A 17,754-nucleotide genomic window follows, 5' to 3' on the forward strand; every position below is an offset into this window, starting at 1 on the left:
TTTTCTTCTTTCTTCCTTTTCTTATTATTATTTCATTCCATTAATTTGTTGTTGTAAGGTTGGAAATGAAAAAAAAATGGTTTAGTTTGTTGCACTGAGGGTTTTTATTGCAATCAAGTTAAACATCGTTCAATGTTTTTTTCCAGTAAAAGCAAAATCAAATTGATTCAACAGAAATCAAATAAAATGAAAGTGTAATAATCATAATAATAGTTGCAATAATGATAACCATAACAATAATAATATGCCACCTAAAATGGACATCTTTATTGAGTCAAATGTTGTCCTCAATAAGATGATTCCCTTAAGGGCAGAGTTTTTTTTGTTAGGAAAACCAATAAATGTCAAGGATAAAAGTATCCCATAGATTGGTATGTTGATTTGATCCGTTTTATATACAGTCCCAACTATTGATAATTATGTCCTTTTCAATAAATCATATTCAACGAGAAGAATTTCAAAAGATGTGTAACTTTGATTAACAAAGTATTGAGCAGCAAAGTGAAGATATTCAATTTAAAGGCTATTGATAACTAGATGACGATAGTTTCCCATGGATTCCTTTAATTTCAATGTTTGCTTGATGTTAATTCCTTTTGATTGATCCTCGAGTTTGGATTGACGAGGTTTGGGTTGGAAAAATTTAAATAATTACCAGAATTGAGTGAATATTGAATGTTAAATGTAAATAAAATTTTATTGTTTTGATCACATTTAATATTTGAAAATTGACAATAAAATTTGGGAGTAAATCGTTAAGTGATGAAAATTTCGAATAAGAGAACGAGTTTCATTATACCAATAATTGATTCGTATATTCATTATTATATTTAACCAAAGTACAAGCTTGAAAAAATTTGATTTTTTTAGACTTTTTAAGTTATGTTTATGAAGTTATTAAAATCTAAATCTGGCATGATTAAGTGTCTTTTGTGATTTTGCCGGGTAATCTTTTACTCCTTCGTTTAATAGCTTGAGTGCGTCTTCGTCTTGACCTAAAGTCCACTCGAGTTTAGCTGATTTTTTAGCAGCCATTTTTTAGCTGCCTCTGAATATCTCTGAAGCTAATTGAGATTGATGTAACTAAATTTTGAATGACGAAAGATATTGACCACCAATATTCATCACAATACGATAATCAGATCAAATTCAATAAAATAACAAATTTGCGAGAGATAATGAATCCTTAATAAATAAAAACTGCGATCTCAGAACTTTTTTACAATGTTATTAATATTAATAAAACGCACATCAAAAAGGTGAAAGAGTTACATCCATATTAGATTGTTTTGAATACAATTGTAAATGTTTATTATATTTAACCAAAGTACAAGTTTGAAAAAATTGATCGAGATCGATGACATTTTCCACTGACAAGAAATGATGAAGAAGATGAAGACGAAGATGATCTTCCAATCATTGGTAAAGTTGAAATATTGGGGGATATTAATATCAGTTAATTGTATCGGTTTAACATAAGCTGCGGTTGAATTGTTTCCAGTTTGAGATAAAATTGAATTTCTTTTGGATACTGTGGAATCAATTGGTATTATTAGGCAAAAATTTTCGTTGACTGACTGACTGATCTTTAATACATACAGAGCCACGCACGGCTCACCAACTAACCAGCAACTGTAAATAACCTAGAATGCAGCCTTTAGACATCAGTCCAACAATAACAGCAACAACAGCAACAACAACAACAACAATGGGATTAGACAGTATGTATGACTTGTGCGAAACAAACGGATCATCATCACCACACCACCATCTTCACCATCCATATCAACATCATTATCATCCTTCTCAACATCATCAGCATCCTTCTCAACATAACGTTAGTGACAATAATTCTGTGCATCAAAATTCATCAAGCCCAGCCACATCACAGCGCTCACTCACACAATCAACCACCCACTCATCTTCCTCACCAGCAACAACCACTGTGACTGCCGCTGCCGCTGCTGCCCTCGCAGCAAAAAAGGATAGAGTTAAACGGCCAATGAATGCTTTCATGGTTTGGTCAAGGGGACAGCGTCGGAAAATGGCCCAAGAAAATCCGAAAATGCACAATTCTGAAATTTCTAAAAGGCTTGGTACCGAGTGGAAGGTATTATCTGAAATTGATAAGCGGCCCTTTATCGATGAAGCCAAAAGGCTACGAGCAGTTCACATGAATGATCATCCGGATTACAAATATCGACCACGTCGAAAGACCAAAACTTTAATGAAAAAAGATAAGCCATATTCAATGGCTAGTGGGTTAAATTCTTTAACCGCGGGCCCATCACAATCTTTGGCGGGACCTGGAGCCGCAGTATCTCGTGATCTCTATCAAATGAATGGATGCAGTTATCCACCAGTATCCATGCATGATTACCAACAACATGCCGCTTACGGTTCACCCCAACCTAATCTTTATAGCAGATTTGATGTGACTTCAGCTCCAATGGCCATGAGCTATATGAATAACTCAAATTATTCCCACCTGCCCATGTCAACTTATACCTCGATGGGAAGTTCTTGTGCCCCTGGACCAGAGATAAATTATTTACATCAGCCTAGCTGAATTTTCAACTTTTAATCAATATTGTAATGCTTTTCATTTGTTCATTCTGACAATAAAATTTGTGAGTATTTTCACGTGTTCAAAATTTTCAAGTGTTAGTATGTCTTATGTGGGAATCGGTAAATTATGAGCAAGTAAAGCAAGAATTTCGTCTGTTTTCAGTTTCCAATTTTTTATATCCTTAGATATTTTGCACCAATTTTCTCCATGACGAGGTTCAGTGTCAACACATTTATTTTTAACTTCTTGTTGTTGAGCTTCAGTTCCGTGCATCAATTCAAATTTATAGAAATATCCCCAAGCATCACCAAAATCAGGATCAACTTTGATAGTTTGATGAAACCATTCTCTTGTTTTAGGCAATTTTCTTTCTACCCAAAGAAGTTTAGTGGCAGCTAACAATACATGAGGATCATGTTCACATCTTTTTAGAGCGTCATAAGAACGACTTCTTCTTTGAGGTCGATTTTCCATGAAAATAGCTTCAGCCCATAAAATTCCAGAGTTTGGACATTCTTGTAAAGCTTTAGCCATCATGACCATAGCAACATCTTTCCCACTTGGACTACCTCTCACTTCAATCCTAATTGCTTCAAGCCAAAGTTGATCATTTTTAGGATTTTTAAGACGAGCCTTTTCCATAACTGACCGCGCTTTGACCAAAGTACCACAACTCTCTTCAAGTCGAGAAAGTAACAGCCAAAGAGGAATCGAAGTTGGATTAAATTTGATTCCCTGTTGATAGGCCAGACGAGCATCGTCAAATTTGCTTTCACTTTGGGCAATTTGTCCAATCATCATCCAAAGTTTAGGGTATGTCGGGTAATCTTTTACTCCTTCATTTAATAGCTTGAGTGCGTCTTCATTTTGACCTAAAGCCCACTCGAGTTTAGCCGATTTCATGAAAACTCTAGCTGAAGGAGCAGAAGCACGAGCTTTAGTTAGAAGCTTTCTGGCACCTGAATATTCAGACAATTCAGATTCAAGTTTCACAGCAGCTAACCAAATCTCTTCGGAATTAGGATTTGCCTTGAATGCATCGGAAAGCGTTTGCCGGGCTCCTTCAATATCTTTAGCTAGCCATTTACTCTTAGCTAACATAAGCCATAATATTTCAGCTCTAGGACAGGTCTTGACAGCTTCAGCCAAAAGTTTTTCCAAAGTTTCTCTTGTTCCATGATTTTTCTCAAAGTAAGCAGCACGAAGCCAAACACTTTTTTTCATAGGGAAAGTTTTAATTGCAATTTCGAAAATAGCTCGTGCACATTCACAAGCACCTTGATTAGCAAAATTTTCTGCATCTTCCATCCAAGTATGTTTTTTGTCTTCATCTTCTACACCAATATGGGCGATAGACTTAATTATAGCACGACAAGTTTTAATTGATCCTGATTTTTCAGTATCAATGGCATCATTCATCCAATGCTCTCTATTGATTTCAACTCCATTAGCAGCCAGTGATCTTAATGCTTTGCCAATGATAGCTTCAGCAGCAACCTCTTTACCATAAGCCTCCTCAAGTTTAGCAGCCGTTATCCAGATTTGTCTATCGGTTGGAATATTTTCTCTGGCTTTATTCAATACTTTTCTTGCATTTTCGTAGTTTTCTAATCGAGCAAGAGCTAACCAAAGATCAACAGACGTAGGACAACATTCGACAGCTCGACTTAAAAGAATTTTTGCATCTTCCGGCTCCTCAAGCTCAACAGCAGCTTTCCACAGTCTAACTGAACCAGGTATATGTTCTAGACCTTTTCGGAAAACTTTTTTCTTGGCTTTCAGTTCTACCTCGAGATCAGCTGCTTTTATCCAAATTCGAACTGACTGGGGCAATTGTCTAACAGCTTTAGTAATAAGAGCTCTAGCTAGATCAGGAGGCTGAAGACGAGCAGCTTCTAACCAAACATCTTCAGATTTGGGACACATTTCACAGCCTTGTAATATAAGACTTCTGGCAGTTTGCAATTTACCTGTGACTTCTTCTAAACGTGCCGAAGCAATCCAAGCAGGTGGATGGTTAGGATTGGTTTCTCGAACGGATTTTAACAAAAGACGAGCTTTCTTTATATCATTTATATCAGAACCGTGAGTAGGTATCATAGATTGAAGATCAGTTAAATAACCTTTGGGATCGACAACGGTTTGGCCAGTCACTGAATCAGAAACTTGGTTTAATCTAATGTCCATTAAAGTGTTACGAGCCTGTCCGATTTTTCTTAAGTCTAAGTCTCCAGGAGTAGTGAGACCAGTGGCAATGCCAGAAGACATAGGTGTAACCATACCAGTATTAGGATCAATAGAAATATTATCAGGACCAGCTAAGCTAGCTTTATGAGCTAATACAGAATCAGGTAAAGGTGTAAATTTCTCGGCGCGAGGATTACGTAGTTTCTTATTTCTGGAATCACCAACTTCAGGAATTTTCATCCATTCCTCTTCCGAGAGTACAGCAAGTTCCCTTTTCAAGTCACTGAATTGTTGTTGAATTTTGGGTCTTTCTTGACGATATTTTTCCAGTTCTTTTCTCAGTTTATTTTCCCTATAGTCTTTGCGTTTTTCATCCATTCTCTTATCAACCGACTCATAAATAGCATCGGCTTCTTCATCATCTTTATCATAAGGATCTTTACTAAACAATGATCCACCGTAACCAGCAAATTCATCATAATTTGATTCGTTCAGATCTTCCTCTTCTTCCTCTTCTTCTTCAAATTTCCCTGAAGAATTTGGCTTTTTAAACTTCTTAGGAGGCAAATGGCGATCATCAGGGACATCCGATGGGTCTCGAGCAGGACCAATATCAGATCTAGTCGTAAATCCGGTAGCACCACGACCAACTCCAGCAACATAACCCAAAGGAGCTGGTAAACCTATGAATGCTTTCTTCTTTTTAGAGACGAGTGCTCCAGGATGTGGAACATTTGGCAACATTGCCATGGTTGAAACAAACTATTTAGTTGAAAAATAACAATTGGTAAAAAAGATTAACATAAAAAACACATGAATGAATTGAGGTAAACAAATACCTAAAATGAAACAAAACTTATGCTTAGAGATTTATTGGTTACCGACAATCGGTTATTTGGTTAGAGTAACCGGTAAATGGTTACACAAGATTAGATATCGATACCAGCTAAGTTTTAACCACCTCGCACAAAATACAAGTTTTCCGCTGTGCTTGACTTAAGCCAGCTAAAGCTACAAGCCGATTAAACTGCCGCTTTTGGCCGAAATCATAAGAAAAAATTTCAATAAGTTTTTGATGCAATTTTCTGAAAAAAAACTTCTCGAAAATAGATACGTTTGGTTAGTATACCAGTAACTGTGATACTTTTATCCTCGGTTACTTGCTGCTTATGAATTCCTTACCGCCAAATTTGAAAATAAAAATTTATTTATGCTTTAAAATGAAAAAGAAGAATCTTTTTTATTAATAAAATCAATGTTATTCAATGGAACATGTAACCTTTGAATATCTCTGAAACTAATTGAGATTGATGTAACGAAATTTTGAAAGGCGAAAATACTGACCACCAATATTCATCACAATACGAAAATCAGATCAAATTCAATAAAATAATAAATTTGGTTCGATTTGAGAATCCCTGATAAATAAAAACTGCGATCTCAAAACTTTTAAGATGTTATTAATAATAAAACGCACATCAAAAAGGTGAAAGAGTTACATCCATATTAGATTGTTTTGAATACAATTGTAAATGTTTATTATATTTAACCAAAGTACAAGCTTGAAAAAATTTGATTTTTTTAGTCTTTTTAAGTTATGTTTATAAAGTTATTAAAATCTAAATCTGGCATGATTAAGTGTCTTTTGTGATTTTGCCGCAGAAGAAGATGTTTGTCTCATAAATGATCTCGGTTCATTATTTGATGTGCCATTATTAACACGCCGAGATGCACAATTTGGTGCATTATAAGGCGTTCGATGAGATTTATTTGAATACAAATCAGGTGACTGTGAACTAGTTAAATAGCTTTTAGATCGATCGAATGTTGGTCTAGATGAGAATCTATCAATTGATCCATTTGGAGGAGATCGTCTTAAATTACTTGTACTTCTACCAACAATTCGATATAATCTTGATTCTACCGAGTCATTTCTCTTTGATCCAGGCAAGTTAATCATACTCAATTCATCTCTAGATTGTTGACTATCAATTGTATCAGATTGGTTGGAAGATGCATCAGTTTTTAAAGGTTTTGGAGGTTTTGTCAAACTATCTTTTCTAACAGGAACACGAGATCGATGACTTTTTCCACTGACAAGAGATGATGAAGAAGATGAAGACGAAGATGATCTTCCAATCAATGGTAAGGTTGAAATATTGGGAGATATTACACCCTTTTCAGTTAATTGTACCGGTTTAACATAAGCTGCGGTTGAATTGTTTCCAGTTTGAGATAAAATTGAATTTCTTTTGGATACTGTGGAATCAATTGGTTTACAATTGATTGATAAATTGTCTAAAAATTTAGGTCTATGGCTTTTGTTTTCCCCAACTTCATTATCAACTTCAACTTGAGTTGGAGCTATTATGGCTGTCGGTTGATTAGATTGATTAGTGAATATTAGACGACCTTCTGAACCACGAATCTCATTTTTATCCAATAATTTCCAATATTTTCGTACATTTTTAGGTTCCAATTGTTGGATGATTCTTCCATCAGAATTGTTATTCTCTTCATGTGTTTCTGGTTTCGATTCTGTACAAATAGGTTTACGTTCAGTTTTCTTGATAGAAAAAGACTTTCGACTTGGTGCCAATCTATCAAAAGGACAATTAGATGAATCCTGGTCTTCTTGTTTAATTTCATTAGCTGTTGAACCAGAAATTTTACTCGATTCTTGTAATGGCTTCGGTTCCTCTGGAATCTCAAAAATATTAGACTCAATATCACACGATCTCAAATTAACAGAGTAAACTCCATCTGCGTTAACTGTTCGCTCCCTAGTCGATTCAGGATGGTACGAATTGACTGATCGATTTGTTGATCGACGTCCACTTCCTACTCGACGAAGTGATCCATATGCAGAATCATAGATTGATCCAGATAAGTCATTAGTACTTTTAAGTAGTTCCATCAATCCAGTTGCCAAATCATCCTCATTGTTGGTTTCATTTAATGCTAACCGACTAGCTCTTATTTTGGGTAAAGTATTACTTCCAGAAAGTATAAGTTCACCCCCATTGGCCTCAGTTTCCGTTATTACATATTTTCGATTTTCATTGGATCCATTCGTTAAATGTTTACGTCTTCTTTCATTTTTGGCTTCAGCTTCGCGTCGACGATCATTTTCATCGCAAGCAAGTTTAAATCTTTGACAAAATGAAGCAAAAACTGAGAAACATTCATCCAATTTAAATGTTGATACATCTTCACAAAGAAATTGAGCCAAATCAATCCGTGTTCTTTCAATTTCAATCTCAATTGAAACTGTTAAACGATCAATCTCTTTTGATGCAGCATCAAGAAATCTCCTCATTTCAATGAAAAAATGCTCCATAAATTCATTTAGAGATGAAATTGATTTTTTCAAACTCGTAATTTTACTTGAAATCGCTTTGATCTCATCTTTCAATGAGTCAACCGATATCCTGTGAAGTAAATTTGAAATAGAAAATAAAACATTAGATTCCATTCCAACAATTCATTTGAAAATTATTCAATATTTAAATTATTTCAAAACGGTTTCAAATTTATAAACGCATAATCTACTCACTTAGCAGCCTCTTCAAAACTACTTGAGCATTCTAGGAATCCATGGATATTTTTCTTGACCGCTTCCAGGGCAACGTAATGAATTAAACTTATGCCTGGCTTATTACCTCGGATTTCGGATAATTTAGTTAATGACATCATTTTGAATCCAACAGCATCACCAGCATATCCACCCTGAAATCAAGAAGGAAAAGTCAAATTAAATATTGAATTGGAAAAAATTGCTTCGAGATCTTACCGAGTTGAGAAAATTTCCAGCTACAAGAATAAGGTACATTACATTTCGAAGATTTTCATTTGTTTTCAGTTCTGTAATGAAAAATATAACGTTAGAGTTGATTGTGATAATCAAATATTCAGATGGAAATAATGTAACAAGCAATTACCATTGGCAGCAGTCTTAATGATTGATATCGATGGCTCCAAAGATGAAATATTAGAGTCAAACTCTTCTTTAACCAACATGCATTCGATTCTCAATTGGTAACTGAAATGAAAAACATAATTATCAATTAATAGATTGTCAAATCAAATAAATTATGGCTGCCATCTTTAAATGGCAAAATTTGAAAGATCTAAAAGGTCTAAATATGATTTCGCCTTCAACTTTTGATTTCTGGACAATTTACAAAATATTTAAGGCTAATTTTCAAGGTCACCTCAACCTAATTATTTTACTTAATCAAATTTAATTTCTGAAGCAAGGTTAATAAAATTAAATATTTAGGAGAAAATAATGTTAATTTTAGGCTAAAAGTTGAAAATGCAAGACAAAAAATGAATCGATTCAACCCACGAAGAAATGTCAATGAATGAATGATCTTTTTCTAAATACGGAAATTAGAAAATTATTGATTAACATTTCCTACAATCAAAAGTATCAATTGATATTATTTGAAAATATAAAATTATGATAAAATATTATGTGATAATATTTTCAGGTCTGAAAGGGAAATATTATTTTACAAGACAAACAGCTTGACTAACACTATTTGTGCCATTTGAATATTATTATTGTAAAATTAACATTTATCAACAGTATAAAGATAATTATCTACAATCAGATGTAATCATGATCATTAAATGAATAAACATTGTAATACACAAAAATAGCCTTGATTACCCACTAATCAATTCGCCTTCACTTGATAACAATTACGGTTGATTGTAGGATGCAGAGGATGCAGATTATTTCTACCTGTTTCAGTCGATATGCTCAATGAATCATTTTAATTAGTAACTGATCTTGTTAGTGCCTTAATTAGTCACTTTGATTAGGAATGTTAATCTCGTGAAACAGTTAGTTAAGAAACACTTGAAGCCAACTGTTTTTCACTTACTTGGGAACTTGAATTAATTGAGTCAAAAATTTTTCAGCAATTGGCATCCTTTGTAAATCGTTGATGTGATTTTGAAGCTGCTCTTTTTCACTCAATTCAGGCAATAACTTCATCAGGCTTCTCAATCTTTCAGATCCAATTGCTCCATGATCACCATTTGCTATTAAATTTATCAATTCTTCGGTAGAACCGCGAAACTGTTTAAGAAATATGTTCACTGAAAGTGACTTTTTACCATCCAAAATATTTAGATTAACTTCAGGTAGTGGAACATATTCACCGCTATGCCTTTTGATTAACTTCCTTTCCAAACTATTACAAGGTGATGAAAATGAGCCATCTAATGCCATCAATCGAACTGGTAACCTTGGTGAACCAGAACATGAATTTGATTCAGATGGGTGTACATGAATATGATGATGAGAATTGAGTCCATTAATGGTTGAGCTTGGTGGTGATGGTGAAGCTGAGGTTGATGATGAACATGATTGAAAGCATCCAACGGGTGTTGAAGATGATAGTGACGCTGATGCTAGTGTATTTGGTTGAGCTATTGATACAATTTGTCCATTGGTTGATGCAGATAAACTAGGTGATACTGATATTGAACTATTAGGTTGACAAAAAAGCTCTTCCAATGAGTCAAAATCTACAGATAGTGCTTTAATTGTTGGTTTTCCTTGGGCCATTAAGCTCCATAAATTTGGTTGGTTTGATTGAATTACTTTCTGACAAGGAATTTTGGTCCAATTTAATGAGCGCATTTTACTTTTAGGTTTAGGAATATCGAAATTAGTCAATTTGAAATATTCAGGTTCAGAAGGAGTTGAAGCTGTTAGAAGTGACGATGAAAAAGAGTTACTGTTTGCCAGGGAAATACAGGGTTGACTTGAACTCATTCGAGCTGAAGATGATGGTGGTGGTGGTGGCGGCGGCGGTGGTGGTGGAGGTGGAGGAGGAGGAGGTGGCGGAGGTGGTGGTATTGACTGTGGAGGAGGCGCAAGACTCTGTGGAGGACTATCTATAGCTTCTGTAAGTAAACAAAAAGATTGCAGTTAAAAAAATATTGAATTGATAAATCAACAGAAAACTCTGAAGTCAAGTTAACTTGAAACCGTTTTTATTTTTCATGGGAATCCGATATCGATTAACTCACCTTTAATGGGTTCAAATTTGGGTTCAGCTGGTGACAATGGCCGACTATTGTTTCTTGGAAATGGTTTAGGTGGACTTGTTGGAGAAGCTAAATTGAGTGGTGATGAAAGAGCGCTCAATCTTGCTCCAGATGATGGATCAACTGATCCTCTCCTTTTATTATGTAAACGTAATAATTTATCGGCATCATCACGAGATTCAATTAATGTTGTCGCTCTGTGAACCAATGTCGAAGCTGTGTCCCAAATGATTGTTGAGATATCATTTGATCCATAATCAATAGTAAGTAGATGTTGTAATAAATGAAGAAATGGAGTTTCGTATTCTGGTTGCCCTGATACTTGGCGTAAAATTGAGAAAAATATATCCTGGTGTGAATTAACGTCCAGAGAGTCCATATTGTCATCAGATTTTCTTTGCTCTTCAAACAAGTCCATTTGCTTTAACAATTCACCAGTTACACCCTCACGTCTCATCTCGGATATTATATTAAGTAACTTCAAACCAATGAATTCATTTCTAACAGATGATCGCTCCTTACCATTACCAGCCGATATTATTAAACAATTAACAAAGGCCATCAATTTTGTCTTGTATTCTAAATTTTTGGCATTCTGTAATTCATCAACAATTACTTCAAATCGATATCGGGTGCGTTTCAATGCCTACAAAGAAAACAAAGAAATAGTAAATTACTATTGAAGAAGTGATTAACTTGGTTTTAACTCGAACTTTTTTTACACTGTATTGTTAAAACCCAGCATACAATTTAATTTTAACAATTAAATAGCAGGAGTTGGCAGCAAATTGAAAGTAAAGTTTGAAAATCTCAAGGTTAACAGATTTCTATTTTTTTCTGGTTTCATCAAAATCACAATTTGAATAAACTGATGGATTTGGTAAGCACAAAAGAGGATTGATTAAATGTTGATTCAAGTGTAACAATGTCAACCACCTACACGATAATTCACCAATATGATCACATTAAACACAAAATATGATGAATTGAACGAATTAATTTTAATACTTTGCAGTTACGATAAAGTAAACAGTTAAACTTGAAACACATGGGTTGTCGTGGTCGCCATACGATAAACAGAAGGGTAAGGTTAATAAAAGAAGTACCTATCAAATACCTTTCAAAACAGCGCTGTGTGGGGTTAAGACCACCATCAGCATTCTTGGTAAGCTCGTTTAGACTGAAATGATGAAGATGAATTATCCTAATCAAACGAAAATGCTTCGGTATTTTAAAACTATTTTCAATTTCAAAATTGGAGCCTCTCTGTTCACGAAAATCATTGGCTAATGAAACCAGTTGCTTTAGTTACCATATTTTGTCCCAATTTTAATTCTTATTATTACTGTCATTTCTTTTGGAATTAACTTTTTTACTATTTAACCTTGATTATTCAAATTTAATGTTTAAAATAATTTACTTTGTGAACCATTTATGTCAATCAGTTAAGTATGAGAAAATTACCTGGTAATGATTAAGAGTTTGCAAAGCTTTCCAATGTCCATCTTTACTGTAAACGCAAAGAGCTGATAGAAGATCAAAAATTTGCTTCTTTATGGTCCGATTGTTGGTATCCAAAGCTGTTAAAATGTTCAAATTTATGAGTTAAAGTGTGATTCAAATGTAAGTTCAATGAAAGTTTATGTTAATTGTCAAGTGAAATACATTAAATGTAATGACAGACAGTATTGCTGTATATCATTATGCTTAGAATATCAATGATTTGGACGATTATTTTGTCTATGGTCTAGGCTCAAGGTAGTCAATTGTTAATAATTGCTGTCTCTTTCATATTTCCAATCTTGACTCACAACAAAGATAATGTCAGGAATTAATTTAACCAATTAGTATCACTTTTCAATGATTACATTTAAGGTGTTCACTTGATTTTTGATTGATTGTTGACTTTATGTTGCAATGAATATGAAGTGATTGAATTTTGAATTTACCTTTTGTTTACCAACACCAAGCCATTCCAAGAACAAGAAATCTTTCGATAGAATTGCGTTTAAATATTTGCTTACCCTTTTTTCCCTCTGATGAAAGAAAGTTTATTGACAATCAATTAAAATCTTTCTTTACCTTATAAAAATTATGTTGTCAACAGCTTTTATTTAACCTCAATTATTTGATATGGTAAATTAAGGTTGGTAAACATCTGGTAAATGTGAAATTCAATTTGAATAAGCAATTAGGTTTGAACTTCTGATGGCGACTTTTAATTACTTCATATTTAGAGCAAATAATCAATCAAAATGTTATAAATTAACAATGAAAAATTGACCTTTAGTTGACTGGACTAACCTGAAGCTAATTTTTCAGCATAATTTGATTCATCACCAATAATCTGTTGAATTCCCAATGAAGTGTCCATAATGGTTTTCAATAGATTTAAAACCTCTAATTGTAAATATGACCAAGCAAATGATGGTAATGATTGTTTATTTGTTTGATTTTTTTCACTTAGGTTTTCTTTATTATGGTCATTATGTTGATCCTCCGAGACTCTGAGAAGATTAAAAAGAAGATCAATTCCATTGAATGGTGAGCTGATGAACGAATTGAGAAGATCAATGGACAAAGACATTTCATGACGAAGTTGAGCTAAACATTTAGCTAATGAAACAGTATTATCTTCATTTGGATTGGTTAGTAAGGGAATTAAACTTTCTAAATCAAACGTTTTCACATTACACTTGGCTGCATTTAACCTCTTCAACTGGTAACTCGCAATCCGTGGATCATTATGTCGAGATAAAAGACCCACCGACGCGATTGACTTTTTTCGTGGTAATCGATTAACAAGTGACCCTAAAGGACTTGAATCAGACCAGGCAACAACCGATGCTGCTCTGCGATTTTGACGAGCTGATCGATACTTAGCTTCTTCGGATGGATCCATTGTATCATCAATATCATTATCATCAAGTGAATCAATTTGCTTTTTTCTTCCTCCATCTTGGTTTTGGTTAAGATCATTATCTTTAACTTCACTGGCCTCACTTGATGAAGCCATTTATTGATTGGTGGATTTAATTTGCCGATTATAAATTAAAAACACTTTTCATCACGTTAACATGATAGTTGAATTTGTTTTACAGTTAAACAAGCATAAAGGTCATTAAATTTTAAAATTTCAATCACCCACAATTTAAGATGATTATTGGAGAAGGCTTATAATTTTATGATTGCTTATCACAGTTATAGTTGATTTAACAGGATTATGAGAGTGTTTCGAGTACAATTAACAGATTTGTCAGTCAACTTATTGTGAACTTTGCAACAAACAACATTTTTGGTATTGAAAGTTGGTTACAACTGAAGTTGAATACAACATGTGGAAAGGCATATTGAATGACTATTGGACTGTTGGTAATAAAGACTTATTAATTAAACTAAATCAACTAACTTTTTTTTACCAGAGGAAAATTTTGCTCACATCATTTCCTAGTGATGATGAGAAGAGGAAAGGAGGTGGAGGAAGAGGAGGTTGGTGGTTATGATGACGACGGAGGAGTGAGTTCAAAGAAGTTTGGTCAAATTCAATTTATGCTAAGTCAGGTAATCATTTGATTCTTTGGTAAAGTTTATTTCAAGAGTAGATTGTCAATCAACTGAGGGTAAGGTTAAAGTCAAGTTAAATATCCAGTAATAAGTTGAATTACCAGGAAGGTTTAAAATTATTTACAAATTGAGAAGAGAAACAAATTTACATTGCTAATGATTAAAGCTCAATTGATTTGACATTGCTGTATACAACAGAAACAACTGATGATTATACAATTATTATTTGGTGATTAGGATTGATAGGTTTAAAAATTAACCATCATTGTTATTGACATTGGCTACATTGGTTAATAAATTAGGTAATTGGTGAGTAAATATTGAATTGCAATAATCGTTCATGAAAATAATCCTTGCCATTGAATATTATAAGGAATCTAACGAATGTTATATTTTGGTAAAGATAAATGACTTACTTGTTTAATCATGTTGAATTGATTGGGATAACCGGTGATCAAACAAACTGTGATGGCGAAAATTGTTGGCTGAATTAATCCAATGGAACAACAATAAGAATATGGTTTGTTAAACAATCATTTGGTTAATGGCATGAGACTTTTTCTTGTTCGTTTACAATGATGGTTCTTTTTGATTATGATTAGTAATCAAAGAAAAAGGATAAGAATATTAAAGAACAGGAAAGATCAAACATAACAAAGGTAGGAGCTTAAATCGATTAAGTGAAAAGTTTTTCATCTTCCTCCGCTAACCTTCACCAAGATTAAAAAGGAGCAACGATTCTTTATATGGTAATGGTGAAAATTAGCTGAACGCGAAAAGTGTCTTAGCTTCAAGGCATGTTGAGTAACGTTATTATCAAAAGATAGAAGTTCGCTAATTTACACGAGAATTAACCACTACAATAGTTAACTTTATTTCTTTCTCTTTAAATCATCTAGTAACACCAATTTTACAGGCAAAGCTGGATCTATGATCAATACAACTGAAGTTGCATCTTTGTAAATGTTATGAATATAATTATATACACCAAAATGTTCATTGTGGATATCCATGACCAGCCAGACGATCACGTTGAGTTCGGAATTTAACTGGAGGGGTCATAGTTGTAGGAGCATCGTCCATCCATTCATGATGATCAGGACTAACATACTGTTGATCAGATATGTACCTTTTAGGAGTAATTTTTAACCGAATATCATCAGGCCGGTAGACAGTGTACCAAGCACGGTAACGAGGCATCTGTCGTTGATTAGTAGCCATAAGTTTATCGAGGTAATAGAAATAAGCAACGGTACCAGCTAAGCAATGACCCAAACCAATTATAACCAATGGATGATATTGATAGCATTTCTTTATGCTCAGTACTACCTTTAAATGGAGAGGGAGAGCACGAAACGCAGAAGACGGCGTAGACATCTGAAATCAAGGCATATAAGAATATCAATCTTCGAATAAAATTAAAAAATAAAATATAATTACCTTGATTAAGGGTTAAATTAATTTCTTTTTCACTAATTCACTTCAATATTGTTAACCTCCAGCTGATAAAAATGCCATGCGACAGCGCCATCTCTTGCTCAAATACTAAACCAAATTTCAAGAATCTTGTGCTCACAATTGTCAGGTTAGTCGTTTCAATTGTTTTGAGCAACTTGAGATGGTTAATCAAGTTCAGCAATTGTTTATTATTAAGATATTTCTCATAAATCATTGTAAACCAAATTATTCATTAAAAGAACGGAATTTTTTCATATTCACATATTGGAGCAGCTGACATTGATTAAAATTGGAATGTGATTATACATGTGTATTCATTAATAAGTGAATGTTATGTTTATGGTTGATTATGGTTGGTTAATTAGACTTCAAGAAATGTATTGAAATCAAGGGAAATATTTAGATTGCTTTTGCTTAGACAGACTTAAATTTATAAGATGACACTTAACTTACGGTTAAAATGAGAATCGTCAGCTTACTGACTCAATTGGAATTGAAACCTTTTATTATTGTACAAATTAATCATTACCAAATAGTGAATAATGAATGCGATAAAAAATAATTTTAACGCTGGTTGTGCCTTAAATCGCTTTAATGATTCAGCTCAACCAGATATTGATAAACGGTACAAATTTGAAGTACCTTTTTGACTACACTTTTACAGTCGTATTGAACATTTCAGGAGATATTAATCAACCATTAGTGGGGTGATCTGCAGCTAATTGATTGAAATGAGGATGGCAATTGGCATTAGATTAGACATGTCAAGGTCAGTTGCTTTTTGGCCGTAAATTGGCTTCATCATGGATTCCAGTTCAGATATTGGGTCTTCCTTGAAATGGCATTGTTATGGACAGAGTTGATCCAGCTGATAAAAAAGAATGGCAAATGAAAAATTAAAATCATGCTGAGAATCCTTGAAATGATACATTGGTTTGAATCGGAAGAAAAAAACTGGAATATTCTTCCGGCTCACTGACAGTAGATAAGAACTCGTTTAATCATCATTAACTATCAATCATTATCATGTACGTTGACATCTTTTAAACAAGAAAAACAAATAACTAAAAACAACAACAACGTTAACATCAATATAGACAATCAAGAAATATTCAAGTATAGAGTAATCATCTGAAAATGTCTATCTGAAAACACTTGAACAAAACTGAAACAGAAAAGTTTAATTATCTAAGAATAAGTTGTTTGAATCAAGTTATTTTCAAATAATATAAAATCTCATAACTGATAACGGAAATGGTAAACAACTTGGGTAATAAAGACAGGTTTTTTTTATGTTGTTTCAATGTTTACCAATTGAAAATTCAATGTTAACGTGGATGAGTCAAGATATTAGTCATTGATTAACGATAAACAACCTTTTTCAATAAAATTGATGGGTCACATTACGATCTTCTGGTTTAAGTCTTCTTCTCATGGTCATCTGGGTTGGTTGGACTGACATCATTTTTGAAATTCTGGTCTGGAAATGAAAATGAAAGGTTTTTAGTTAAAAAAGATATTGAACTTTATTGTAATAAAACTGGAAAACACTTTTACTTTAAACTTGACTCATGGGTGAAGGGTTAAGAGATGATCAACCTCATGAGAATGGTGTAACTTAAAATCCGAGCCAAAAAATAATGAAAAGGGTGAAGTTAAGCGAAGAGAGAAGGATAATTAGGAAAGACTAATCTAGCCTGTCTTTCATTGTATGCAACAGCTTGTCGGATCAGTTTCTTTGGTTTTACTCGCTTAGTAAGAAATTGATAAAGACACTTCTTATCATTTCGTCATCAAAGTGCAAGACTTTTCTCTTCTTCTTTCTCTTCTTCTCTCTCTCTTTTTTTTCTCTCCCTTTCCCTCACTCTTCCGTCTTTTCTTTCTCAAAATAAAAGCCTCCTTCAAAG

At 33.6% G+C, this 17,754-nt stretch overlaps 4 protein-coding genes and 2 long non-coding RNA genes across 12 annotated transcripts; 2 read left to right on the forward strand and 4 right to left on the reverse strand.

Annotated features, from left to right (window-relative positions):
* Positions 1-1,648: 1,648 nt before the first annotated feature.
* Positions 1,649-5,502, forward strand: LOC107371228 (transcription factor Sox-2-like). Its single transcript, XM_089269880.1, has one exon. It carries the CDS (start codon positions 1,649-1,651, stop codon positions 2,567-2,569), a length of 921 nt encoding a protein of 306 aa, XP_089126006.1. The 3' UTR covers positions 2,570-5,502.
* Prp6 (pre-mRNA processing factor 6) lies at positions 2,567-5,506 on the reverse strand. Its single transcript, XM_015939254.3, has one exon. It carries the CDS (start codon positions 5,504-5,506, stop codon positions 2,675-2,677), a length of 2,832 nt encoding a protein of 943 aa, XP_015794740.2. The 3' UTR covers positions 2,567-2,674.
* A 761-nt stretch (positions 5,507-6,267) lies between these two features.
* Positions 6,268-13,841, reverse strand: LOC107371226 (inverted formin-2). Of its 7 annotated transcripts, XM_015939244.3 has the most exons (8): positions 13,130-13,841; positions 12,290-12,405; positions 10,808-11,471; positions 9,652-10,681; positions 8,698-8,798; positions 8,550-8,620; positions 8,313-8,485; positions 6,268-8,187 (listed from the first exon to the last, which is right to left on the reverse strand). In XM_015939244.3, exons 1-8 carry the CDS (start codon positions 13,839-13,841, stop codon positions 6,369-6,371), a joined length of 4,686 nt encoding a protein of 1,561 aa, XP_015794730.3. In that variant the 3' UTR covers positions 6,268-6,368. The 7 variants fall into 7 exon arrangements, with proteins under 7 accessions (XP_015794730.3, XP_015794738.2, XP_015794735.2 ...); XM_015939252.3 differs by lacking the exons at positions 12,290-12,405; positions 13,130-13,841 and adding an exon at positions 11,943-12,083; XM_015939249.3 differs by lacking the exons at positions 12,290-12,405; positions 13,130-13,841 and adding an exon at positions 11,573-12,083.
* LOC112539965 (uncharacterized) lies at positions 12,310-13,968 on the forward strand. Its single transcript, XR_003083991.2, has 2 exons — positions 12,310-12,448; positions 13,293-13,968. It is a non-coding gene; the product is annotated as an uncharacterized LOC112539965 (long non-coding RNA).
* Positions 13,969-15,239: 1,271 nt separating this feature from the next.
* LOC149093210 (uncharacterized) lies at positions 15,240-15,897 on the reverse strand. The gene is made up of 2 exons (XM_089269567.1): positions 15,830-15,897; positions 15,240-15,766 (listed from the first exon to the last, which is right to left on the reverse strand). The coding sequence occupies exon 2, from the start codon at positions 15,764-15,766 to the stop codon at positions 15,386-15,388; it is 381 nt and encodes a 126-aa protein (XP_089125693.1). The 5' UTR covers positions 15,830-15,897; the 3' UTR covers positions 15,240-15,385.
* Positions 15,898-16,334: 437 nt separating this feature from the next.
* LOC149093211 (uncharacterized) lies at positions 16,335-17,632 on the reverse strand. The gene is made up of 3 exons (XR_016200103.1): positions 17,405-17,632; positions 17,224-17,327; positions 16,335-16,715 (listed from the first exon to the last, which is right to left on the reverse strand). It is a non-coding gene; the product is annotated as an uncharacterized LOC149093211 (long non-coding RNA).
* Positions 17,633-17,754: the final 122 nt, after the last annotated feature.

Source organism: Tetranychus urticae, chromosome 3, assembly GCF_039701765.1.
Source record: "Tetranychus urticae isolate SD_2017Ah chromosome 3, NJAU_TeUrti_SD_1.0, whole genome shotgun sequence".
In the NCBI taxonomy this organism is placed as follows: domain Eukaryota; kingdom Metazoa; phylum Arthropoda; class Arachnida; order Trombidiformes; family Tetranychidae; genus Tetranychus; species Tetranychus urticae.